General features: G+C 38.0%; 2 protein-coding genes across 5 annotated transcripts; one reads left to right on the plus strand and one right to left on the minus strand.

Annotated features, from left to right (window-relative positions):
- Window positions 1–771: 771 nt before the first annotated feature.
- On the minus strand, window positions 772–22,320 carry rcbtb2 (regulator of chromosome condensation (RCC1) and BTB (POZ) domain containing protein 2). Of its 3 annotated transcripts, none has more exons than XM_056756662.1 (12): window positions 22,146–22,320; window positions 21,362–21,493; window positions 19,609–19,759; window positions 11,025–11,191; window positions 10,221–10,379; window positions 9,786–9,893; window positions 8,565–8,707; window positions 8,059–8,249; window positions 7,798–7,924; window positions 4,675–4,814; window positions 3,029–3,159; window positions 772–2,719 (listed from the first exon to the last, which is right to left on the minus strand). In XM_056756662.1, the coding sequence occupies exons 1-12, from the start codon at window positions 22,278–22,280 to the stop codon at window positions 2,663–2,665; spliced, it is 1,641 nt and encodes a 546-aa protein (XP_056612640.1). In that variant the 5' UTR covers window positions 22,281–22,320; the 3' UTR covers window positions 772–2,662. The 3 variants fall into 3 exon arrangements, with proteins under 3 accessions (XP_056612640.1, XP_056612639.1, XP_056612642.1); XM_056756661.1 differs by having other exon boundaries at window positions 780–2,697; XM_056756664.1 differs by having other exon boundaries at window positions 2,622–2,754.
- A 686-nt stretch (window positions 22,321–23,006) lies between these two features.
- On the plus strand, window positions 23,007–27,268 carry cysltr2b (cysteinyl leukotriene receptor 2b). 2 transcript variants are annotated; one of them, XM_056757365.1, is made up of 3 exons: window positions 23,007–23,142; window positions 25,663–25,742; window positions 25,827–27,268. In XM_056757365.1, the coding sequence occupies exons 2-3, from the start codon at window positions 25,687–25,689 to the stop codon at window positions 26,731–26,733; spliced, it is 963 nt and encodes a 320-aa protein (XP_056613343.1). In that variant the 5' UTR covers window positions 23,007–23,142; window positions 25,663–25,686; the 3' UTR covers window positions 26,734–27,268. The 2 variants fall into 2 exon arrangements, with proteins under 2 accessions (XP_056613343.1, XP_056613342.1); XM_056757364.1 differs by having other exon boundaries at window positions 25,663–27,268.
- The last annotated feature ends 22 nt before the right edge of the window (window positions 27,269–27,290 follow it).

The following is a 27,290-nucleotide window of genomic DNA, read 5'->3' on the forward strand; positions in this document are numbered from 1 at the left end:
TGATATCTATAAATGCAGTTTCACGGTGAGCAAGCCAACACTGCCCTGCTGTGGCAAGGAACCCAAACTCCAATGATGGATTAATGGAGAAAAAGTTTGTGATGCATGTTTAGCATTAAATACCAAGTGTAACTTCAGCATTAATGTGACAAGTAGTCCGTCTTTGATAGTCCAGATGGTCGTATTTCTCTTGGGTGGTGGTGGAATTGCCTTAGATGGAGCTGGGATGGTCAGTCAGTCTGTCAGTCAGTCAGTCTGCAGCTAATTTATACGTTATTACATTTTTTAAATGAGATAGCTGTATTCAGCAACAACCTTTGAAATTCCTTTTAACTCGCAAATGTTTCAGAATATGGAAGTAAAAACAATCACAACTTTCCGGTTCACGCCAAGGGAGACGAAACAACCGCACAGATGTATTTTAAGCTATGTTTTCAATCAAAACAGCACTAACATTTCATTAGTATGAGACTAGGTTATAGCCCTGTCCGGGAAACCACCCCTTTAAGTCACTGAATGTTTTGTTTAGATGAAAGTCACAGACTTACATTTAGCTTTTCTTTTTAATTTATCGTTTTTTGTTTATTCGTTGGAATTTTTACCTGCACAGAAATTGTAATATTTTACAGTAGGTTGGTTGTAAAACAACATTAAACATCCTTCACATAAATTTATTCACAATAAATAAACCAAGTTACTTCTATTATTATTTTATTATGACTTTTTTGTGTTTTGTGGATCTTTTGAATGAATTTGGGGAGTGCTGGTCTTGACTCGGTCTCGGCCTGCCTTGGTTTTGTCTTGGTCTCGGCCCCTCAAAGTCTTGGTCTTGTCTTGGTCTTGTCATGCTCTCGGTTTTAGTCGTTTCTAAGTGAGTTTTCACCATACCGAGTGAAAAGTGACACATGTATAGTAAGGTATGCACACCTTTTTAAACATGTCTAGGACATTTATTTACATGATTCAAGTTCTATATGACATTTTGCATATACGGGAACAAAAGCAGTTTGTTATCTTGACTTTTCTGAAAGCCTGTTTTAAGTGTTTAATAAAACTTAAAATTCACACACAAAACACAACACCTGGACAATATTCAGCAGAACCTTGGCAATGAGACAGGATTAACAGTGATGACCTTATTTATGCGAGTAAACTGAACAGAAGACCCCTGACTGTGTAAACAAATGTGAATAGACTTACCATCAAAAACAAATTCTGATATTTGCCTTTAAGTCATTCAAGTAATACCGTTTTCTCATTGTAAAACAACCGTGTTGTCCTCGCTAAACATTATTTAATTGACTGTAAACCCTTTATTAAAAATGTGCTTTAAAATGCTTTTACAAGATTACAGTGGTTGGATAAAAAACAAAAGAAAGCTTTTAGTTCCAGTAATCTCATTAAAACATGTCCGGGACAATTTCACCCTTAAATCCAATAGTGTACTAATCTATCCGGATGTTTCTTAATGTCACATTAAATGAATCATCAATAAGTCATTATTTATTATTACTGTAAAACACTGGTGTCATTTATCTTGTCAAGCCAAGATAAAATTTGACCCGGACATGTTCTTTACAGGCCTCTCATGACATAGACCCTTCATCGTGTGTTAATAAAATGTTAATGAACAGCAGAATATGGGCACATGGTTAGTTTTGTGTCAACACCAGATGACATCATTTGCCAACTGCACAGGAACAATGGCACTGTGGACGGTCATTTAGAGCTTGTACAAATATGACCAGACAGAAGCGCAAATATTGACCTTGTACATGTTCAAAATAATAATACTGCTAGACAAAAAATCTGATGTATCAAATGTAACATTACAGTAAAAGATACAAAATCTGATATTTTCATTGTGTTGTGGATAATGTCAAAGTAATTAAAATGCATGATATACTTCTCTAATAAGACATTGTAGTAAAGGAAATATTCACACCAAAATAAAAAAATGGACCCTCATTAAATTCAAAATAAATTGTACGCAGCTTTTTTCATACAATTTATAGTGAATAGTTATAGTGTATAGTTTAATTAAACTCACAAAATCTCATTGGTGAAAATGATCATGAATAAATGACTACTTTTTTTTGTTTTCTCAACGACGAAAAATAAATGACTTGGCATCTATGATACAAGTGGCTGAAACATTCATTTGTGGGTGAACTATTCCTTTAGATGTCCTTTTAGTGCCAGAGCTAAAAAGAAATGTATTCAGATAAATAATGAAATGTTTGTTCCCCTTTTAACACCCTGCAAAAGTGTCAAGAACACAACCCAGTAGCAAAGATAATCAAATAAATCACATACTTATAATGTACATGTCTTTCATTAGATGCTCTTCAGGTCCCTTTAAATCCAGAGTGGATTTCCAGTATGCATCTGTTTTGCAGTTTACATTCACCGGGTCTAAAAATACCCCAAGTTCAGTAGCCTTGCCAAAATCTTTACGCTCAAATGCAGAAATTTGGCTTATCTTCTCCAAAACTGAGGTATCTGAAGTAACATGCCTGGAATTGCAAAGCCATTGCAGATTTCCTCTGCAGCCTCTCAGTTTTTGAAGGCCCCGTATCGGCTGGCTTTGCTGATGAAGTTCTTTAGCAGGTCGTGGTCCATGTCGGCGAAGGCCTGCGTTTGCGTGACAGCCGTCAGGTGGTTAACGCAGAACTTGAAGCAGAACTCCTCCAGTTCCTGCACATGAAGAGTTGGTGGACTGATTCAATGAGAAAGAGAACCAACGCTAAACATCTAAAAACAAAACAATCTGTTTTTGTGTGTACCAAAACCTCTCGAACGCTCTACCTACGCAGCATTTTATTTTTTGTGTTTAGTATTTCTGTAGTTATTAATGAATTTTGTTATTACTTTAGCGACATGCTACTACCAAACGCTAATACAATGAAAATTAATGATGCCGTAGAACGTAGCCTACTACTTATGTAGACATCTCACTAGGTTTTGGAACAATGCCCATATTTAACTAGATCGTTTTTCTTATGAATGTATGATTATGTTGACTCACCCGTGCCTCATACTTGACAGCCGCTGACAGTAGTGTTACAGCATTCTCTTCTGTAATGCCTCTCTTTATGGTCTCCTGACACAGTCTTTTTAGACGGCTCTCGCGGTAGTATGTGGCCAAATCCAACAGACCTTTACAATAAAAACAACAACATAACAATGTTTCAGCCTATGCTCTAGCATCTATCTGTTGATAGCTTTGTTGATTTCGCTAAATGATTCTCGATTTAGCAACACAATTTTAGGCATTTTTAGTTCCAAAATCTGATCGGATGAGCCGCAACTGACGCTGCTGTAAACTAGCTGATATAAACTGTGAGCACACATGTGGTTAGGTGTTAAAGACACAATCCAAGCAAAACAACTTTCTTTGGTTAAAAATAAAGATGCCTACTATCCTTCTGAAACCTCGTACCTCCATATTCCGTTATTATTTTTTTCTTCCCATAAATCATTATTATTAGTCCCCCTTTATGTTCGTTTTGCGAATATCTAACCGATAAAATGTATTCAAAAAGTATTGTCAACTTTCACCATAAAGTATTAAATCATTTTAAAAGAACTGTTTTATACATTTCCTGAAAAACAGCGAATTTGGACATACGAGGTGTCAGAAGAACAGCGCTATTGAGCTATTACATTACAAAACATGTTCTTGCATTACCCTGATTCACAAGAGTAATATTGATAATAAAAATACTAATTAATCATGATTTGTGTGTCTGCGAATTTTGTGAAAAATATCAATTTGACGTCATTTGATACGTACATAAATAACCTGCAGTTTTATGTTTCAAACAAAGATGGAGGCAAAGAGACAAATGTTACGTTGTGAGAATTTATTATTAATCTGTACAAATTATTTCGGATAGGCCCGGTAACAATCATAACATGTATTTATGGTCTAAAGAATTGTTGATGGTTGTAGTCTTTTACAGTAAGGGTAAAGTCACAGTAATTCACAGCCTCTTGTGACAGTCTGCTAAAAGGGATAGTTCACCCTAATATTTTATTTTGCTATTTATTTACTCATCCCCAGGCCATCCTGTGGTGACATTTTGACTTGAGTAGAATAAAGAAGATTTTATGGTAAATCCGCAGCCCTCTGTGCTTCATACAATGGGAATATATGGGGTCCATCTGTCTAAGAGTTCCAAAAAAGCAGCAGTTGCTCTCCCTTTCTGCAGGTGGCAGTAAACGCACCAGAAGCTGGTATGCCATCCGCCACAAAATACTACAAGAAGATCGCTATCGGGACGTGTGCAGAGGCTGTACAATATGGCTAATATTATTAAAAACGACGTTCAGTTTATGACAATATAGAACAATTCGCTTCACAAGACGTCAAAATGTCGCCAGTAGCTGCTTTTTTGGAATTATGTGTTTTAAGGACCTCTTAGACAGGTGGACCCCATATACTCCCAATATATGAAGCTCAGAGGGCTGCGGATTTACCAAAACATCTTCTTTAGTCAAAATGTCAACTACGTCACGGATGGCCTGGGAGTGAGTAAATAAACAGCAAATTTTTATTTTTTGGTGAACTATCCCTTTAAGTGATGTGAACTTTCTGAAAATATGACACTACTATAAAGGCTGAGATTTGACTTCATGTTAGCATCTGAAGAGTCTCTATGAAAGGTTCACCTATAGCATCTTCAGGGGGGAGGTTGATGGTATCTGTATACAGGTACTCCAGGAAGGCGCGGTACACCAGATAGGAGAACTGATGAACTTCTATGGTCTCTTCGTCGGTCTCGTTCAGCAACGCTCGAAAATGCTCACACCTATTAGAACAAACAAATGAGAAACCAACCTTTGAAATAAGATTTACACTGGGATACATTACCCTGCAAAACCTCCCTTTTACACTTTTAATAATACACTACAACAATTACATTATTTTACAATAAATAATTACAGTATTTTTTATTGAGGGCAAATTTGTGATATAGTACAAAATGCAAAACACAAATTGCTTTTTTGTTTGTACTATTCAAGGAAAAGATTTCAAATCCCCCCTCGTGTTGTTGTGACAAACTGCACGATGCCTTAGTTTACACTGTATTATTATGCCCATTTTACGTTGAGTATTTTCCAGCCTGTACTTGCACCAGTCAACACTGGAACACATTCAACTGTAATGATGTATTAAGTATTTGAATGCTGACAAAACGAAGGACATGTGTACTGATTTTCATCGTAATCGGACTGCAGTATCTCGCAGTTACAGTTATAGACAATCATCAAATTGAGTTTGTTGAAAGTTATAAATACTTATGCACAATAATAGACAACAAATTTATTTTTGCAGAGAGTACTGATAAGCTATGTAAAACAGACCAACAGAGGCTTTATTGTCTTCAGACGCTGGCCAAGTTAAATATCAATCAATTTGAACTTTTTCATTAATTTGTTGGTTTGCTGCCTTGTAGGTCGAGCAAAAGAATGCACTGGTTAAAGTCGTGGACAACAGCAGTAGTGGTTGTGAAAATCATGGGGCAGTCTGATTTGTATAACAGGCAAAAGCGAATAATATTACATCGGATAGCTTTCATCCTCTCCATAATGCATTTCATACCCTTCCTTCTGGATCTTTATATAGACTTCATAGGGCCAAGACCAACAGATTCAAATTCTCATTTGCACCTTAACGCAAATAAAAAAAGGTGGTTTATTTTTATATTTATACTTGGTGAATTTATTGTGTATATTGTCTTTGCGAATTTTCTGTGTATTTGTCCTTGTACTTGGTGTGGGGGACATTAAAAGTGATTAAGACATTAAGAAATCACAGCTGGACACATGAACAAGATGACTGCAAAAGCACAACTAGCATACAGTTGAAAGAAAAAGTATGTGAACCCTTTGGGCTTACTTGGATTTCTTCATAAATTGGTCATAAAATGTGTTCTGATCTTCATCTAAGTCACAACAATAGAGAAACACAGTCTGCTTAAACTAATACCGCACAAACATTATATGTTTTCATGTTTTTATTGAACACAACATGTAAACATTCATAGTGCAGGGTGGAAAAGTATGTGAAACCCTAGGCTAATGACTTCTCCAAGAGCTAATTGGAACCAGGAGTCAGCCAACCTGGGGTCCAATCAATGTGATGAGATTGGATGTGTTGATTAAAGCTGGCCTGTCCAATAAAAAACACACACCAGTTTTGAGTTTGCTGTTCTGAAGAAGCGTTGTCTGGTGTGAACCATGCCTCGCACAAAAGAGCTCTCAGAAGACCTACGATCAAGAATTGTTGACTTACATAAGGCTGGAAAGGGCTACAAAAGTATATCTAAAAGCCTTGATGTCCATGTGTCCACGGTAAGACAGATTGTCTACAAATGGAGAAAGTTCAGCACTGTTGCTACACTCCCTAGGCGTGGTCGTCCTGTAAAGATGACTGCAAGAGCACAGCGCAGAATGCTCAATGAGGTGAAGAAGAATCCTAGAGTGTCAGCTAAACACTTACAGAAATCTCTGGCACATGCTAACATTTTTCTTGACAAATCTACAATAAGGAAAACATTAAACAAGAATGGACTTCATGGGAGGACACCACGGAGGAAGCCACTGCTGTCCAAAAAAAAACATTACAGCACGTTTTAAGTTTGCAAAAGAGCACCTGGATGTTCCACAGCACTACTGGCAAAACATTCTGTGGACAGATGAAACCAAAATTGAGTTGTTTGGAAAGAACACACAACGCTATGTGTGGAGAACAAAAGGCACAGCACACCAACATGAAAACCTCATCCCAACTGTGAAATATGCTGGAGGGGGCATCATGGTTTGGGGCTGCTTTGCTGCCTCAGGCCCTGGACAGATTACTGTCATCGATGGAAAAATGAATTCCAAAGTTTATCAAGACATTTTGCAGGAAAACTTAAGACCATCTGTCCGCCAACTGAAGCTTAACAGAGGATGGACGATGCAACAGGACAACGACCCAAAGCATAGAAATAAATCATCAACAGAATGGCTTCAACAGAAGAAAATACGCCTTCTGGAGTGGCCCAGTCAGAGTCCTGATCTCAACCCGATTGAGATGCTGTGGCATGACCTCAAGAGAGTGATTCACACCAGACATCCCAAGAATATTGCTGAACTGAAACACTTTTGTAAAGAGGAATGGTCCAACATCTCTCCTGACCGTTGTGCAGGTCTGATCTGCAACTATAGGAAACGTTTGGTTGAGGTTATTGCTGCCAAAGGAGGGTCAACCAGTTATTAAACCCAAAGGTTCACATATTTTTCCACCCTGCACTATCAATGTTTACATGTTGTGTTCAATAAAAACATAAAAACGTATAATGTTTGTGCGGTATTAGTTTAAGCAGACTGTGTTTCTCTATTGTTGTGACTTAGATGAAGATCAGAACACATTTTATGACCAATTTATGAAGAAATCCAAGTAAGCCCAAAGGGTTCACATACTTTTTCTTTCAACTGTAATTTATGCAATAATCTGTATTCTCAAGTATGTGCAGTCAGCAATATGCCTGAACATGTTCATGTCAACTAACTTTGTTTCCGGGTGTAGATGGAATCTAATGAGTAGAATGACGGGAAAAAACTGTGGGGAAAACCCCAAACTGATGAGAATCAACAAACTATTTTGAATTTGACATGATCAAACTTGATAATAACAGGAAAGCAGGGAAGCCAAATGACACTGTGAACCCAGATGACAGAGACAATTTCTTAATTTGCTAAAAGGATTAATATTTGCAGCATCTCCTGATTTAATGGCAGGGTTACCTGATTTTAAGAAGGGCTTTGTGCACATGGATGCACTTCCCGTCAACCAGGAACTTGAGATCAGAGATTTCTGGGCTGTCGAACTCTCGCTTTAGTGACTGGGCGACGGTCAGATAGTCATCTCCATCTAATGAGCATATACAAGCAAGAAGCACATTTCAACAACATAATCAGCACCAAAAACAAAGTTTTGGAAGAAATCTCCCACAACTACATAATACCCATAATGCAGTGCTGATTTTGAAATGACGCTCCTCTTACCCACAGACAGGAGATGCCAGGTGACGGCAGGTGTCGCGAAGCAGGCAAAGACGTCATCTGTGCCGGTGAAATGCGTGAGGTGAGGATAAGCCACGGCCTGACCCCGACACTGACCCCACATCAGTACCTGACCGCTCTGTGTCTTTGCTGCTGATGTGTGGCTGGTGTGACACGCGGCAACCTCCACCATCCTGCAAAAGCGAAAAGAGTACAGGGGTTCATTCGAGGGGCCTACTGACCCCACACAGAACTGCTTCAACAGGATGCCAGTATCTCTGACCCATCACCTCGAAGTATTCAAAGCATTTCACACGTCTCAGACATATAACCAGAAATTTTTCCAGCACATCAGATGTCTCTGATCTATTGCAGAGATCTGAACTGGTTCTTACCTCTCTTTGTCCATGTTGATGAGAGTGGGCAAGGCCCATCAGACATATAACCAGAAATTTTTCCAGCACATCAGATGTCTCTGATCTATTGCAGAGATCTGAACTGGTTCTTACCTCTCTTTGTCCATGTTGATGAGAGTGGGCAAGGCCTGGTTGCTCTTGTTTCCTGTGCCCAACTGTCCATACGAGTTGGCACCCCAGGAGTAAACAAATCCTTCATCTGTAAGTGCCAGCGTGTGCGCGTAACCACACACCACCTGTGAACACAAGCCAGTTAAGGATTATAGGCATACGGGTGTAACACTGCTGATTTCCCGACAGTATCTTGAACAATATTACGTGGCAGGATAATCCATTCCACCACTCCATTTAAACAATTTGCTAAGTCTGTCTTTAAAGAGACAGTCCACCCAAAAATAAAAATTCTGTCATCATCGTTTCCTCACCTTCGAGTTATTCCAAATCTGTGTGAATTTCTTTGTTCTGATGAACACAGAGGAAGATATTTGGACGAATGCTTGTAACCAAACAGTTCTTGGACCCCATTGACTCCCATAGTAGGAAAAAGGACAACGGTAGTCAAAAGTGGCCCAGAACTGTTTGCTTTCCTACATTCTTCAAAATATCTTCTTTTCTGTTCAACACTAATCCCACGAAACTACTATGGTATACAATGGTGCCCTGGAAGGGTTTGTTTTCCCAAATTCTTCAAAATGTCTTCTTTTGTGTTCAACAGAACAAAGAAATGTATACAGGTCTAAAAATAATTGATTATTTTCATTTTTGAGTGAACTATTCCTTTAATGCACCTTAACTCTTTCACCGCCATTGATGAGTTATCTCGTAATTTAAAAAAAAACGGTTCCCTGCCAAAGACGAGTTATTACACCAATCAGTGTTTGTACTGTTATACAGCAGGTGGCGCTATTACACACCTTTGGGAAAAAGTACAGAATCCCAGAACCTAGAACGTATATGTTTATCGGTTTTTAATGATGTTCTGAGTGTAATCTGGGTGGAATCTTTGACAAAAAACGTTAATTATCTCAGGTGTTTAATCAAAGTGATTCATTTTTTAAGAAACCTACCCACATCTAAGGATTGATAAAAAAAAGAACAAATGAAGATAGAAGAATACGGTTTCTTTTGTTTAAAAGCTGAGACTCTGTTCTTTCATATGACATATTGTTTGTCCATAAACGGAAATACATAAATCATTTATCTTTACCACAATTTCTGTGAGCAATTAAAGTTTGGTTAAAATGGAAAAAAACACTGGCAACTTTTTTTTTTAAAGGCTAACGGGAAAAGAGTTAAATAATCTTCGTTTCTCACCTGTACAATGTTTATTCCTTGTAAAGCAGCAATTCTGCAGGGCGTTTGCTGGTTTGCGTTGTTGCCCAGACCGAGCTGTCCATTGCAGTTATAACCCCAGCCGTAAGTCTGTCAACACAGGACTTTAGCAACAACAAATGTACAAAACTTCTAACTTCTATGTCTATTATATCTGAAAAAGACAAATTTTCAAGGCGTACTGAGATTATCTGAATAAATTTAACCTCTGAGTGACAGCACAGACAGTTACTATAATTAATGTCTGGTATGAATCAAAACACTCTGAGAATAAATAACTCGCATATGAAATGCATGCCAACGCCTAGCCGGAGACAATTCTAGCAAAACTCATTACGCAGCTACATTAAACTCCGACATTCCTTAATTCAAAACGCAAAAAAAAACATGTTAATCCGAAGCGTCTATTGAAATCACCTCTCCATTGTCAAGTACAGCCATGGAGCAGAGCTGTCCACAGGCGATGTTGACCACCACCTTATTCTGCAGGCAGCTGCTGACCCTGCGCGGGGTGGGCTGGTTGGCCGTTGAACCCGAGCCCACCTGTCCGGAGTTATTGTAGCCCCAGGCGTACACCTGTGGAAAACACGAGAGGAAACTGATCTTGACCTTGTAGAAGACCAATTTAACAAAATCCCTTAACATTAAACAGTCTTCAAGCCTCATTATTTCTGTTCACATTTCTCTCTTTAGTTTTTGAAAGAACACCTCAGGATAGCGTTTGTTATTTTAATGCCTGAATGTTTTCATTGCGAAATCTCAAAGTCCATGTAAACATCGGGGACTGTATCTTCCACAGAAGTGCCTCGATTTTTCTCTTCTTAGTTCTTGTTGCTGTCCTGGAGGTCAGCCAGCTGTGTTAAATTCACACCTGCTCCTCTTTCCTGTCTAATCGTGGTCCTCTGTGTTTTTATACTTGTTTGGTGCCTTGGATATTTTCCAATTTCATTGTCTTCAGTGTTCGCTCCCATAGACCTTGTCACATAATTACTGTGAAGGTATTCTGGAAAGCGTTTCTCTGGAAACACTTCTCTGTTTTTCCAAGACACGTATATCCATTTAATAAGGCAATTTGGGATATATGATCTACCTACCACTGAGGTGTTACAACAAGAGTGAGAATACTTGAACCTATTACAAAAAAAGAGCCTGATTTGTAGTGGTTTTGGTCAATTTGGTTGGTTCAATTTAAATGTGTCTCAGCATCCGGTGAATTAGTACCTCTCCATCTGTGGTGAGAGCTATAGTATGGTGAGAGCCGCAGGCCACCTCCGTCACCCTCTTGTTGATGAGATTGGTGGAGGCCAGGGCAGGGGTCAGGCCGTGATTGGTGGTGCCGTTTCCCAGCTGACTGTAGCCATTGTGACCCCAGGCATAAACTTCTCCATCTACAAATATAGACAAGAGGACACCATGAAGTAAGAGAGAATGTTCATCTAGCTTGCTATCACAAAACAAACCCCGTCTGACAGGACATTCCAGAGAGTCATGTAACACGTCTCTATAATAGTCTTTATGCAGCTAAGTTAAAGGATTTTTTTTAATGATCTTACGATGGATGAATGTGGTTTTTTTGGATGACAACATTATTTGTTTGTGTTCAACTGATGGAAGGAAGTCATATATCTGGAACATATCAAAGAGAAGTATGAACATTTGAACTATTTCTTTAAAGTTGGTCAGAGATTTTTGGCAGTTCCACATACTATGTAATACTCGGTACCAGAGGTGGAAAGAGTACTGGAAATTTGTACTTACGTACAAGTACTGTTACGTTGCTGAAATTGTACTCAAGTACTGGTGTTAAAAAAGTAATGTAAAGTAATGCATATGTTCCCTACTCACTTATAAAGGGAGAGCACTTGATGTAGAGACTTTATAGATGGAAAAAAAAGGCGTGTTCCGGCACAAACAATCCCTGGTGCTATTTTGCTGGTCCATTAAACAATTGCGCCACTGACCAGTGTGGTCTAAAGTCAGTGGCGCGTTGCGCGTTGTTCATTATGCTATTTTAAGGACGCATGCTTGACCATAATGTACAACGCGCATACACTTTGCTCATGTAATCTACACAGATGCAACAGTTATTTTTGCAAATCATAAATTGTTACACTAAAAAAATATTAACACATGAGATGACGGAAATCATTGTGGTGTGCCACGAAGATGTGAAAAAATAGGCATAAATCTAGCTTACAAATTATTCAGGCTAATTGTAGTAATTAAGGGTCAGACCTGTTTGCCCAATAGTGGCAAGACATATATGTATATAAGGACATCTGACAAATTGGTTTGTCCGTCAAGAACCAGGAAAAAAAATACGCCATAATAATAGCAATCCATAATGGAACTTGCGCACCTGCATTTAAAGGGAATGTTGGATGACGCTCTGATTGGTTTATTTCACGTTACACCCAAACCACACCTATGAATAATGAAGCTACTTCAGACCAACCCATTTTAGTTTTGCGCCGGGCGCAAGAGCCATTTAAAAAAGCAACAGCGCCGAGACCCGCCCACAAAGTTACTTGCGCTTCGCGCTATGACACTTGCGTTTCAGATCGTTAAAATAGGGCCCTAAGTAACAAAGACGAAAATTACCTGTAATTCCTGTAAAAAACTACTACAGTAATTTGATTATTTGTAATTCGCTACTTTACACCACAGCTCTGTACACACCAAGACGACCATCAGGCAGGTTTCGAGCATCAACCGGCATTGGATAACTTTGATTGGCTGTTCGGCTTAGGAAACCAAGGGTGACAAGATGAAGTCAAGAGGGAATGCTCTCATTTTTCTGCATTTCTCGGAACTAAATATTTACATGAATCCATCTGTGGTGAGCGAGATTTGTTTGCAAGAGGTATTTGTTTGTAAGCAAGCATTACTTTGTATGCCAGCAGTAATTGCATTTGACTAGAGAAAGCAGCGCGGCTCGTATAAAAGTATATATATATAATTCTTTTTCTTGTAAAATGACTAATTGTAATCGTTTCGCTGGACAACACGTTTTTTCATCAGCTGGTGTTCTTTAGAGCCTTTAAAAGCTGCGATAAAACAGAAATTTGGACCTTAAAGGGGTCATAAGACACAGCAAAAACTAATATTTCAGTTTGTTTTAGATGTAATGTAATGTGTATTGTGACATGCGTCCCGAGCTCCAAACAGCGTTGCCCTGGAAACGGACGAGGAACAGATGTCGACACTCACGGGTTTATCGGTCACAGCTGCAGACGATCAGCGGGCGGGCTCATAAGCAACATGAGTGTCAGAGGAAGAGGAGAAGCCTTTTGAAGGAAGTGATGCTAACTCTCACTCTCACTCACTCCTTCTCTTTCTCTCCCTCTCTCTCTCTCTCTCTGTTACGCATGCGTCGAGTGAGTGTGGAGGAGCGTGGTGTGGGGAGCGCGTGAGCGTTGTGAGATTTGCTCTTTTTTTCTCTTTTCCATCTCCTTTTTCTTCTTTCATTATTGTTTTTAAATAATAGCAAAATCTAAAAAAAGAAAAAGGAGTGCGCTAAAGGAGTGTTGTCGCTACTCCCAGTCTTGTGTGCTGGGAGGATGGCAGTTTCTGGTGTTGAGAGTTTGGGTTTCCTTACGAGGCTACATGGTGTCAAAGTTGATTCTGCCGCAAGGGTGGAAGAGTGTGTTTTGGCCGCGGGGGAAGTGGTCGGCATTGAAAATGTTTAATCCGCATCACGAATGAACAATGCTATTGTTTTGTTTATGAAGACGATTGAGCTTGCAAATTTGTTAGTGGAGAGCGGTGTAGAGATCGATGGGGTTTACACGTCAGTCCTTCGAAGAAAGTAATGCTATCAAATGTGCCACCGTTTATTAAAAATGAGACTTTAACGGCAATGCTTTATTCAATTATATTATATATGTTACATCAAACGTAACGAAGTGTTTTGGCTGTGGCGAAAATGGTCACCTTGCCCGTGTTTGTCCAAGGAAAGCAAACGATGCTTCGGTTGTTACCGAAAATGTACGTACAGCACAAAATAATGTTGTAACAGTTGCTGCAGAGTTGCCGGGCCCAAGCGTGGCACTGGCTGCTCCAGATAAACAGGTGAATAGTTCTGAGGATGTCAGAAAATATGAAGTTGTGGTAGAAGGGGCTAAAGACTTTTTTTCTACCCTAAATGTAATGTTAAGTCTAGAAGCGGCTGACTCGGATGAGGCGGAGAATAGTAACGGCGAAGCAGCTATGGATAGTGAGAGGGTAAAACCAGATCTTGGGAATGTAGTGTTGGAAGACGTGGGAAGTTTCTTTAAAAAACCATACAAAAGAAAATTGTCCAAATGTCCTGCTGATAAGAAAGCTAAAAGAATAGATGGTGCTGGCGTCAGTCAGACTGACACGGACAGTGAGAGCGACTTTTCAGTCTGTAGTTTCAGCGCTAGTCTCCCCCAAAGTGGCCCTTCTAGTAGAAATTACACTACTGATGATATAAAGACCTTTTTGAAGGTAACGAAGAACCTGCGGAAAGTGAAAATTGAAGAATATTTTCCAGACATAATGCAGTTCGTTGAAAAAGTGAAGATTTTAAGAGGTGAGAATTGCTTCACTATTAGAGAGTGCTGCCGTTTAAAGAAAAGTTGGACAGGCTTACAGATAACCGCTAATATGGGCAGTTCATTTAATTTGTTTTGTTTCTTTTGTCTTTTCTGCTTTTTTCTTTTATGTGATATGGGAGACATAAATATTGCATCCTTAAACATTAATGGAGCAAGAGATATCAAAAAGAGAGCTTAAGTGTTTGAACTGCTAAAAAGTAAGAAAATTGATTTGTGTTTTTTACAAGAGACACATAGCGATGTATCAAATACTGCAGATTGGGTTAAAGATTTTGACGGGCTAGCGATTTTAAGTCATCTTACTTCATTGAGTGGTGGAGTTGCCATGCTTTTTTCGAAAAGTTTTATTCCATGTTCTTTTGACATTTATGAAGTCATTGAAGGGAGATTATTGAAAGTTAATGCTTTTTTTTTTAAACAGTTCTTTCGTTTTTGTCTGTGTATATGCACCAACCACAGCTTTAGAAAGAATGGTTTTTTGAACACTTTGGATAATGTTTTGTGTGATTGTAACACAGATAAAATCTTTTTGTTGGGAGTGGATTTTAATTGTACTGAAAATACAATAGACAATAGACAGTTCATCCATGCCTTGCGGTCTGAAAAAGGAGTTTTATTGACCAACAATTTGGACATCCGAAAAAGAGCGCTTAATTTCTACAAAGTTTTGTATAAAAGTTAGGTTTCTGAAATAAACAATGACAATTTTGTTTTTTTTGAAAACTTGCCACAAATATCTGAAGATGTCAATAAAGAAATTAATAAAACACTGAGTTTAGGAGAACTTTAAGAGGCAATTAAAAGAATGGAAAATGGTAAAACACCAGGAATTGATGGCATTACAATAGAATTTTATAAAGCTTTCTGGCCAGTGGTGGGTCCAGAATTAGTAACACTTTTCAATTAAAGTCTAGTAAATGGACAGTTACCACAAAGTTGCCGAAGAGTAATTATAACCTTACCGCCAAAGAAAGGAGATTTGAATGAAACTATGAACTGGAGACCTGTAAGTTTGTTTTGTAATGATTACAAAATACTTTTAAAGGCCCTTGCCATTAGATTAGGTTAAGCCATTGAGTATGTTGTTCATTCAAATCAATCATACTGTGTGCCAGGCAGAAGAATTTTCGACAATGTCCCCTTTATCAGAGACATTTTAGACTGTGGAAAGCTATTTGATTTAGATTTTGGTCTAATATCAATTGATCAAGAGAAGGCTTTCGACAGAATTGAACATGTGTATTTATGGAATGCTTTAAAAGCCTTTGGTTTTAGCCCAGATTTTATTGAAATGATAAAAACCTTGTATTGTGGCGTTGAGAGTGTTTTAAAGATTAATAGTGATTTATGCTCCCCCTTTAGAGTCTATAGTGGTATTAGGCAAGGTTGTGCATTGTCAGGAATGCTATATTCCTTGGCTATAGAACCCCTTTTAAACAAACTAAGAACTGTTATTTGCGGGTTGCATGTATCAAATTGTTTTAACAATTTCAAGTTATCAGCGTATGCTGACGATGTTATTGTTTTAATCAGTGACACCAATGATATAAATATGTTGTTAAAACTCTATATGATTTTTAAATCCTCTCTTCTGCTAAAGTGAATTGGAAAAAAAGTGAAGCCATCTTGGTTTGAAAATGGCCAAGAGGTGAAACAAAGCTCCCTGATGGCCTAAAATGGACAAGAGAGGGTTTTAAGTATTTAGGGATTTTTCATGGCAATTAAAATATAACTAAACGGAACTTTGATGGCATTGTTGAAGAAGTCAAAGGACGATTGGACAAATGGAGGTTTCTACGTCCTTAAATGTCTTATAAGGGACGAATCCTGATTATTAATAATCTAGTAGCTTCTACTCTTTGGCACCGTCTAGCCTTCATAGACACTCCAGTTGACGTATTGTCAAAAATTCAATCAATTTTAATTGACTTTTTCTGGGATAAGTTACATTGGGTGCCCAAAAGTGTGTTATACCTGTCAAAAGAAGAAGGAGGTCTTGGTTTTATGCATTTGCAGAGCGGCTACTTTTCGTCTTCAGTATATACAAAGGCTTTTAATGTACCCTGCAGAGACAAGTTGGGTGGATGCTGCTTGTGCAGTTCTTCGAAACATCGGAGGCCTCGGATTGGACAAAGTTTTGTTTGGGCTGGAACCTCAAGGACTTAAACTATGTGATTGTCCAGTTTTCTATCGTAATCTATTTCAGGTTATTAGTCCTTGGATCGCGGTTGGATTTATCTAATGTGATGGTGTTTGCTGTACCGGAGAGTACTTTACGGAACGCTAAAGGAACGACAATTGGTCAGTTGGTTGAGACAACGGGATCAGATTTGAACGACGTTACTGCAATAGCTAAGCGCCTTGGGATTAAATCACGCCGTGTTGTGGCAAAAGCACTTGAAACTTGGAAACTGGTTCTCAATAAGGAAGAAAAAGCATGTTACTCTGAAGGATCTGCAAATCCAGACCATAAAGATCCTTTTCCGGGTTTGACAAACTTTCCTGTTATGGGGGAATGTCATGGAATGCTTTTAGACTGTGACGTTTTAAAATTTGTGGCATCTGGCAAAGTTTTGTATAAGAATTGTGTAAAGGTTTTTAATAAGAGTTTTCTAGATAACAAATGGGACACACCTTGGAGAGATGTACTACACCTTGATATAGAGGAAAAACCAGCTTGGGGGGCCTTGTATAAGTCACCATTAATCAAGAAAGCTGGCGATTTACAATGAAGGTTATTGCATGGTGCTATTGCAACCAATGTTTTTATTTCTGTAATCAATGGTGATAGAAACAATGGTTGTCCTTTTTGTTCTTTGAAAGAGACTGGAGGTTAAAACCTTTATTTGAGATTTTAGAAATGTTTTGTACTTCTCTTAATGTCTTTTTTTCAATTAAATTGTTTATCTGTTGGTTTAAATATGTGAGAAGCCATTGTCAGAAGTGATAATTGATTAATTTTTTTCTTGGTCAAGCAAAGATGGCAATCTATGTCACAAGGAAGGAGGAAATTGAGCACAAAAACTCATAGTAATATAGTTGATGTTTTCCTAAGACTTGTAAAATCAAGGGTTTTGATTGATTTTCATTATTACAAACTAATGCACAACCTTTTAAAATTTGAAATGATTTGGTGTCTAAATGGAACCATTTGTGAGATTGTCGAAGAATGTTTGTAATTTTCGTTCCTGTTAAGATATTTTTTTTTAATATGTCAATAGATGTTTAGTACATAAAAGTAAGTAGTGTAATATGTAAATTGTAATAAAATGGAAGTTTAAAAATAAAAAAAATCTCTCTCTCTCTCTGTCTCTCATGTTTAAATGCTAAAATCTCTTGTGCATCTGCCAACTCAGCAAACGTGAAAAAAGACAAATACACTTTTTTATATGAGCCTAACTCTGCAAGCCTCTGAGAAAACGAGTGCTTCAGAAATCATTCTCTTAATGACGTAAGCAGCCGTTCTTTATAATATTTTTGCCCCTTGTTCTGAACGTGTCCACCCATTGCGCCATTGTTGTTTTCGCATGTGTGAAGTTCCAACACTATGGCAAAAGTAGCAAAGCTTACGAACTGTTCTGTTGCATGGGAGCATTGTTGGGTAAGTTACTCTGAAAAAGTAATTAATTACTAGTTACTCATTACATATTCAATAGTGTAATTAGATTACTATCCGAATTACTCTGTCCAAAAAGTATTTAGTTACTCATTACTAATTACTTTCTATATCCTACATCGACCTTGATTAGTTAAGTGATTCAAGGATAGATATGAAACGGCTTATTTAATTCATTCAAATAAATAATATTATTAACTTACCAAAGTATTACAAATGTGAGCACAGATTTTAAAGTAAGACTTTGAATTTTGATGTCAATTACACTATTGCACACGCATATATTTCACAAAGTATTTAGTTTAAGTACATCAAAAGTAACTGTAATTAAATTACAGAAATGCATATGAGTAATCCCTTACTTTACTTTTTCAAGGGAAAAGTAATTAAAATACAGTAACTAATTACTTAGTAACTAGTTACACCCAACACTGCATGGGAGACAAGAGAGCAATTGATTTATTTAGTTTTCAATGGAAATCATCCACACTGAACGAGGCAAATAAAGACATTGCAAGTACCGGTAATTGTTAAGTAAGACTCCAGGGACCTATGGCAACTTAAAAGTAGATCCAATTTCACTGTGACACTTTTGTCTGTTCACTATTTGAAAGCAATGTGTGTGGCTTGGCTTGTTAACATGCGACGGGATGGTCCTGTGTAACATAAATTTGACTTGGAGAAATAGCGATGCGTTTGTCTTGAGTAACTTCACTTAAGAAAACTGTGTGTATGGTTTGCTAACACATGAGGCGGTTCTATCTCCCGAATGCGGTCCTGAGCGGACCAACAGGGACAGGAGGGGCCTTGCGAATGCCCCCAAGTGAAAACGGTGTGCATATCGAAAACAATGTGTTTGGTGTTCAAAGACAAGACCTTGTTTCTCATTCGCTTTATGTGACCATACTTTATTGTTTTGTCGCTGGAAGCACAGGGTCACACTCCTGGCTGTGTTTTCTGCTGAAAAGGGGGAGGAGACTAGCAGCTTCCTTGCACTTAAAGAGACACACACTAAAACAGTGTGTTTCTCCTCACATGCAAAAGTGGGCTTATTGCGCATGGTATACTATAAGATCGTATACCATTTCTTAAGTGAAGTTAAGATCGTATACCATTTCCATAAAAGATTTCTTAAGTGAAGTTATGGAGATGGTGGTCTAGTGGGTTAAACCACTGAACTGGTAAATCAAAGGTTGCTGGTTCGATCCCAGCAGCCACCACCAGTGTGTCCTTGAGCAAGACACTTTACTCCATGTTGCTCCAGGGGGCGTCTACCAAAAAAAGCGTCTACCAAATGACTAAATGTAAATGTAAATGTAAGATCTGTGGTGTCTTTTGAGCTCAAACTTCACGGACAAATTATGTGAACCCCTATGATTTATATAAAATTTGAGTTAAACTAGAAAAAAAATTACCCTAATGTTGAACACATTGTATGGTTACAATTCCAAGTTTATAAATCAACTACAATACAATTTTTGACATCACACTAAATCTATGTAAAATAAACCACTGCACTGGAATTGCAATGACTTCACAAAAAAATACTTTTATATTACACATCCCTTATAGTAACCATTGCTAAAATCTAAGCGAATGGCTTTCCAACCTGCTGTGGCCAGGACTAAGTGTGGTCCTGTGCCGTAGCTCAAAGACACAATTTTTTTGCCGCACAGGATGTCGATCCGCCTGGACTCGATGGTGCTCTGTGTGTCCCCGAGTCCCAGACAGCCACTGCAGTTTGTCCCCAGTGCAAACGCCTGTAGACAACACATTTACAGCGATCAAGTGGTTTAAAATCTGACAAACATCTAAACAATATCTGATTGAAATTTAAAACCTGGGCCATTTAAGTATGATATATTAATCAAACAAGATAGATACAATCTTATATTGTTTTACACCCTACAGGCCTAAAATTGACTCCACAGAAGTTTAAATATACAGGTGAGATGCAATGTCAACCCACTGAGTATTTAAATAATGGCATATAACTTGCCCAGCAAGATTTTAAATGACTTTACCACGGAAGTTTGCAATAATGATCCTTCTAGCCTCCCTTGCGGCATTGCATACTGTTTTTTGATACGGTATGCAACGACATGCGAATTCATGCTTGTGTGGCTGGAAGCGATAGAGGACAGCTATCTGTTTGGGTGTGTTATTAAAGTGCTGTATGTAACCTTTTTGGAGGATCTATTCACAGAAATGCAATATTCTATACATAACTATGTCTACAGAGGTGTATAAAGACCTTACATAATGAAGCGTTATGTTTTTATTTCCTTAGAATGAGCGATCTCGGTTCAAATGAGTCATTTGTGAGCAACGTGCGTTCATACTGGCGAACTCGCTGTGTACAGTATACGCTGATTTAACCATCCTACTGCACAGCTAAAGACATAACTATGATGTGCGTCATGTTCATTTAAGACATTTCAAGAAATTAACCGTAATTGGATGCAAAACGAACACACGCTAGCTCTTGTTCTGCAACTCTTTTTAGCGCCTCACTGTGCTAATAACGAAACAGCGCCTCCACTGTGGCGTAATGCAGCAACTGCACTTACAGTCTGTTAAAAGCACGCAGCATTTCTTGTGAAGACACAGACATAATGTCGGTGAGAGTCTGAGGCGGCATGAAATTTGACGGAGGCGGCAGCCTCCGATTTCTCTATGCAGGAAAAGCCCTGTACATACGCCGAGGGTCCACTTGCATGGAATTCACCATGTTGTCTCTACAGTAGCCATAAACGGACAAACTGTTATCTCCTTCAGCAAAGACGTGAAAATGTGACGACATCTTAGTTCTGTGTTCGAAAGAATTGGTTGCAATTCACAAGCTCAACACTAGACAATTTCATACACTGGACCTTTCATCCCAGAACATTGGTGTATTCAATATAATTGTATTTTATAAACAGCATTAACGACAATATATGCTTGAGACCGATTGCTAAGTGTACTACTAGGAGTAAATAAATATGTCTTGTGTTAACTACATACAATTTTAAAACCACTTCTGTGGGTCTTGAGAAAGCTAAACGCTTGTCTAGGTGGGTCCAGGGAGAAAAAAAACCTCCGATCTAACAAAGCATCAGAGGAAAACAAAACTAAAAAAGGAAGTGACCGGGATCAAGCTCTTCTCAGGAAACAAACAAGGCTCCTTTTAGTATTACACGCCTAAATATAGCCTCATTCTATCTGCTTAGCAGCAGGCCAGGATCACTTCGTCATTGTCTCCGATACTTTCCTCTCGGTGCTGGAGACCTCTGTTTGCCTGAGAGAATGATTCCACTGAACGTGCTTATATACACACACAGACATCCCCGGCAGACAACTGATCATGTCCAGTACTGTACCTCATCATTGACTGTAACATAGATGGCCTCATTGGCAGCGCTGCCGAACACGCAGGCTTGGCGGATGAGCCGTAGTTCCTCAGGAGGAAGAAGTGCAAACACCGGCCACTTTCCCACGTCAAGCATAATATACTGTAAACACCAAATACATACACTTGCATGAGAAATACACAGGTTGTGTTTCAAAACCTAGGGAGCTGCATGCCTAGACAGCATCTCTGAGCATCATCCTGCATGTATTGTTTTACAACAAGAGACATTTCAATTCATTTTTTTTCTTTATTTATGTATTTTTTTCATAAGCAATGGTTCTGTTCACCTTTCTTGATTCAATACCCTATCATCTTGTGTAAAATAATAATGCTATTTTTTATAGTAATACATAAGATGTCAGTCAAGTTAGCTGTCACACATTACTAACAGAAAATAAATCTCAATAACATGTACTAAAATCTTGTACTAAATGATGTCATCAAACCACTAATAATGTTTAGAAAGTTAACGAACAGTAATAACGTGCGTATGAGAAATCTTTCGTCTGTTTGTTATAACCTGTCAGCTAGCTAACATGCTAACTACGTTACTGTTTACAATGATACATTTCAAAAAGCCGACATATGAAAATAGTCCTAAAACGCACATAAACGTCAAACTGATATGCAATTTTAAAGTTCAAATAGTGAAACTTAAGTTGTTATGAGGGTGTTTAATTGAGTTAAAGCACCTAGCGTTAGCATATGTTAGCCGGTTGACGTCATACGAGAGATCTGTCAGTCAAACTCACCGCCGGTTTTTTCAATAAACATCTCTCAATCTTTGCTTCGTGTACACATGATATCTCAGTCTTTAATCCCGATGGAGAAGAAGAAGATGGAGAAGAAGATAAAGATTCGATAAAGCGCTCAAGCGTGCATGGCATTGGAGAAGATACTGCGGATATGTGCAGTACCAGCTGGCAGTGTGTCCCATGGTGGATTTCAATCCACTTCCCCATTTAAAGAAATACTCCTATTAAAATATATTTTTAGTACAGTTTGTTTGATTTTTAATTAACTTAAAATAATCACAACGATTAAAATGATTTGAAACATATTATAATATCCACATTACGTTCACACTGTCCCATATGACAAAAAAACATAGCATTACTGAATTGAAGCTGTACTGTTTTGGGCGGATTTATTAGTTTTTATGCAGTTTTGTTTTCATAGTTTCTGCAAGTTTTACTTATTTAAAATCATCTCAATGTTAAAAGCATAAATTGTTGTTAAACCTGAAATATTTCACTTCACATAGTATATTCATGTAAGTTTATTCTCAACAGGCACATCTCATGCACATACTTTGCAATGTTGGTCATTCACTCAACCATGTTTACAGACACCAATTCGGTTTATTTTGGATCAGACTCTAGTGCATACTTTTACAGCAGTTGACATCTGTTGATTACAAGTGTTTACGGCATCTAAAACACTATGCTATTCCATAAGTAACAGTATATTTTTCAATATCTATAAATCTTTTATATGAGGTATTATATATATTTGCATGGATGTATATAAAGGTTGAGACAAGTCATGTGGGGTATTAAAGATGAATGGGTGTGTCTTTTGGAAGTGAGACAGGAGAAAGTGAATCAGTCCTTCAGAGCTGCAACAGTATGGAGAGCAAGCCACGACTTTATACAACTTCATCTCAAAGCTTTTATCTTTTCATACGTCTCAGTTTATACTTCTGGGTACCCTCTGAGGATTTTGTGCTGTTTGGTTAACTCTTGACAGGTACGTTTAAAGTTACAGAAAATAATTTCCAGAAGAGTTATGGCATGCATGGTGTTGGAAAATGGTTTACACTGTAAAAAGCAATTTTACAGATTTACACGCAATGTCAAAAAACTGTAATTTGGGTAATTTTACAGTTCTTTTAATAGATTTTTCAAGTATTTTTGAAATGTGATCAAAAACTGTCCATTTGCAGAAAAACACTACAAATTTACAAGAAAACAGCAAAACCATGTACTTTTACAGGAAAAAACGTAATGTAAAAAGGTGCATGTAAATACTTCAGCAAAGTGTATTTATTAATGATAATAACATTATTTATATAATTTTCTGTCTTGTACATAAGAGTTCAAAAGAGTTTTAGTCATGCATCAAGTCCAGACATTTTATTCCAGTGTATTCTGATGCTTCATGCTTTGCCTCATGAATGTATACAAGATTAGGATTTCATTCTTTTCTTACAGATATACTGTATTTTGAAATTGTAGAAATAGCAAGAAAGACCGGATCAACAACAATGTAACTGAATAATTTTATTTTACTTTTTAACAAGTTAAAACATGCTGAGAGTTCATCTACAAAAAACCTCTGCAATGCAATGCAATCTTTACTATAATTTTTAGTGTATACTACATGTCACACAACCATTTCATTTATTATTATTCTTTGAATATCAGTTCAAATTCATACATGTTTTGGACTACCTTGGTTGATGTAACTTTGGTTGCGTGTCTTGAATTACAACTTTTTATTAAAACCTCCCAGAGCCTGTTTTGGCTCTTGGCTGTTTAAAATTCTTACTGTATCATATCATGTTTCATCTAACATCTCTTTTTATTCAAGAGTGGTATGCTGTGTGCACATTTTAACATAAATACGATTAAACAACTGGTTTAAATAAATGTACAAATGAAAGAATCTTGGTTTTTACAGCTACATTTTAATGGGCTGGATAGATTTTATGTGAGCGACATTAGTCTACTTCCGAGGTTATGGGCATTTATGGTCTCTGTGGCTCCAATCTAATTGGATGCAACATTTCTTGGAAGTTGATGGGTTATTTGATAGTCCCCATTACAATATACACTACAAGCAAATGAAAGATAGAGAGAACAGATTGGATACATCATAGATTGGTAAATACAATACATGGCCAAAAGTATTAATAATTAAACAAACAGTTCACCCAAATTTTTTATTTCTGTCATCATTTAATCACCCCCCCCCCCCCCCAAGTTGTTCCAAATCTTTATAAATGTATTTGTTCTGTTATACACATAAGAACATATTTAGAAGAATCAAGGAAACCAAACAGTTCTGGGGCACCATTCACTACCATAGAGTAAATTTTCAGTCAATGGTGACCCAGAACTATTTGGTTACAAACATTCTTTCAAATATTGTTATTTGTGTGCAGACCAAAAAACTTTATACAGATTTGGAACAAGTTGAGGGTAAGTTTATGATGACAGAATTATGGTTTGGCTATAGGGCTAGGCCCTTTGATTCCAAGACAGATCTGAATGCTACAACTATGACATTCTCAAAGGGATAGTTCACCTAAAATGAAATTTCTGTTATCATTGAATCATTTTTAACATTTTTAAGTTGTTCAAACCAATTTGGGGCACCATTGATTACCATAGTAGCATTCCCCTATATTATACATTTTTTGTTTGACTTGGCCCTTTAATTCCAAAACAGATCTCAATGCTATATCTAGAGAATGAGATTCTTATGGGGATGATTCACTGCAGAATATTCCGTCACCACTTAATCACCCTCAAGTTTTCCAAATGTATATAAGAGACTTTGTTCACACTGCCACACTACCCTATGCTTATGATTTGATGCTTAATGTTTGGCAACCGAGCTGACGGATGGTGCACCACCGTCACCAGAATGGCGCGTGAAGCTTTAAATCAGCACAGAATTTTGACGCAAGTCGATCCACAAATGCCGCATAAATTCCCACATTACTGTTCAGACATATTTAAAAAGATCGGATTCCATGTGGTTTGTCCTGTTCGCACTGTCATGCAATAAACAGATCTGGGTCACATCTGAAAAAAAATCTGATTTTGGTGGCAGTGTGAACATAGTCTTAATGTATTTGTTCTAACAGGATATTATGAAGAATGTTCTGGGCACCATTGACTACCATTAAGTTCTGGGGCACCATTGACTACCATTAAGTTCTGGGGCACCATTGACTACCATATTAGTTTTTTCCCTGCTATATTTAGTCAATGATGCCCCAGAACTGTTTGGTTAATAATTATACATTCTTGCAAACATTATTCTTTGTGCTCTGCAGAGAAAAGTTATTTATACATGTTTGGAGCAACTTGATGATGAGTGAATGATGACAAATTGTTTGAAGAAAATTCATTTTTGGTTTGGCTAGACCCCTTAATTCCAAGACAGATGTCAATGCTATAAGAAGACATTCTTTAAGGGATAGTTCATGCAAAATTTAAATTCTCATAAAAAGGATTATTCTCTTTGTTTTATTTCCAGCTCACAGACCTTCGCAGTCCCAACATGGAGCAGTCAAACTTGTCGAACACCACAAACAACTGCTCCATCACTGAGTTCAAGTATACCATCTATCCAGCTACATACTTGTTCATCTTTTCCCTTGGGCTGATCGGCAACCTCATATCTCTATTCTTCTTCGTCAGAACATGGAGAACAACGGTAGCTTCCTCTCCAGTCAACATCCTTATGGTCAATCTCCTCATGTCCGACCTGATGACGGTGTGCTCGCTGCCGCTCCGAGCCTCCTACTATCTCATGGAGTCCCACTGGGCCTTCGGAGACGTCACCTGCCGAATCATGTCCTACATATTTTACATCAACATGTACGGCAGCATTTACTTTCTCATGGTCTTAAGCGTGGTGCGCTTCGTGGCTATCGTTAAGCCGTTCCAATACATTCGCTGGCAAAGCTCTCGGAGAGCGTGGATCATATGCATTGTTGTCTGGCTAACCGTTTCTGTGACCTCCATCCCGCTTCTGAGAGCAGGAACTTCTGAGGGTGAACACGGCCGAACAAAATGTTTGGAATTGGACACGTCCCTTCTAGGGACTATCATTATATTGAATCGTGGTGTCTTGGTTTTAGGCTTCGTAATGCCCTTTGCGGTCATCTCGGTGTGTTATGTTTTTGCAGCCTTTTATTTGCTAAAGCTGAAGAATAAGAGATCTCAGAGATCTCAGTTTAATCACAAGAAGTCTTGCTCTCTTGTCATCATCGTGCTTCTTATATTTCTCACGTGCTTCATGCCATATCACGTAGTGCGAACCATCTTCTTGGAAGCTGAGATGGAGGTTATAAAGAACGGCTATGGGGAATCATGTTATTACATTCAACGGCTGAGAGAGGCGGCGGTCGTCACACATTGTCTGGCTTCGGGAAACAGTTGCCTGGATCCACTGCTTTTCTTTTTCGTGGGGGAAAATTTTATAAGCTTTTGGCGGGAGAATACATCGAGAAGGCAAAGTTGTATTATAGAGCACAATGTGAAAGAGCCAGACAGCAAGAGAGTTAAGATTGGCGTGTTGTGCTTAGGACCTGTCGGGACTTGAGGAAAAACGTAAATTCCACGAATACCTTAAGAGGGAGACGATATCCTCCTAAAGGGGACAGACACATCACACATTGCTGTACGTTTTCATTAGAGGCATGTCATTTATGCACTTCTAGTGGCACAAAACAAAAAAAGTTTGTCACGTCAACGAAAAATATAACTTTTGCTCTATCAGTTCCATGGGGCGAGCCTATCTGTTTGTCCAACCAATAGCATATGGAGGGAGTGTTGAAAATTGCTTCACTTAAATGCATCAATTGTTTCTCAGAGGAAAATGAGGTTATGTGTAAAGTACATTAAGACGAATCTGATGAAACAAATCTTGTAATCTTGCATGAGTCTCAACAATGTCCACACTTTACTTTGTGTTTCAACCTCCCAATGTCCATGATTTCAGAATGAATTTAAACAAATTCATTCTATACTGTTACTCTGTTACTTAACAATTATTTCATTTTTACAGTTTTTATTCCTCTGAAAGTGATAGATGTTCTGTATGTGTATATCAGCATATTAAACTTTGTTGTAATTGTGACAGGAATTGGGGAGAGGTTT

Source organism: Triplophysa dalaica, chromosome 9 (genome assembly GCF_015846415.1).
Source record: "Triplophysa dalaica isolate WHDGS20190420 chromosome 9, ASM1584641v1, whole genome shotgun sequence".
Lineage (NCBI taxonomy): Eukaryota > Metazoa > Chordata > Actinopteri > Cypriniformes > Nemacheilidae > Triplophysa > Triplophysa dalaica.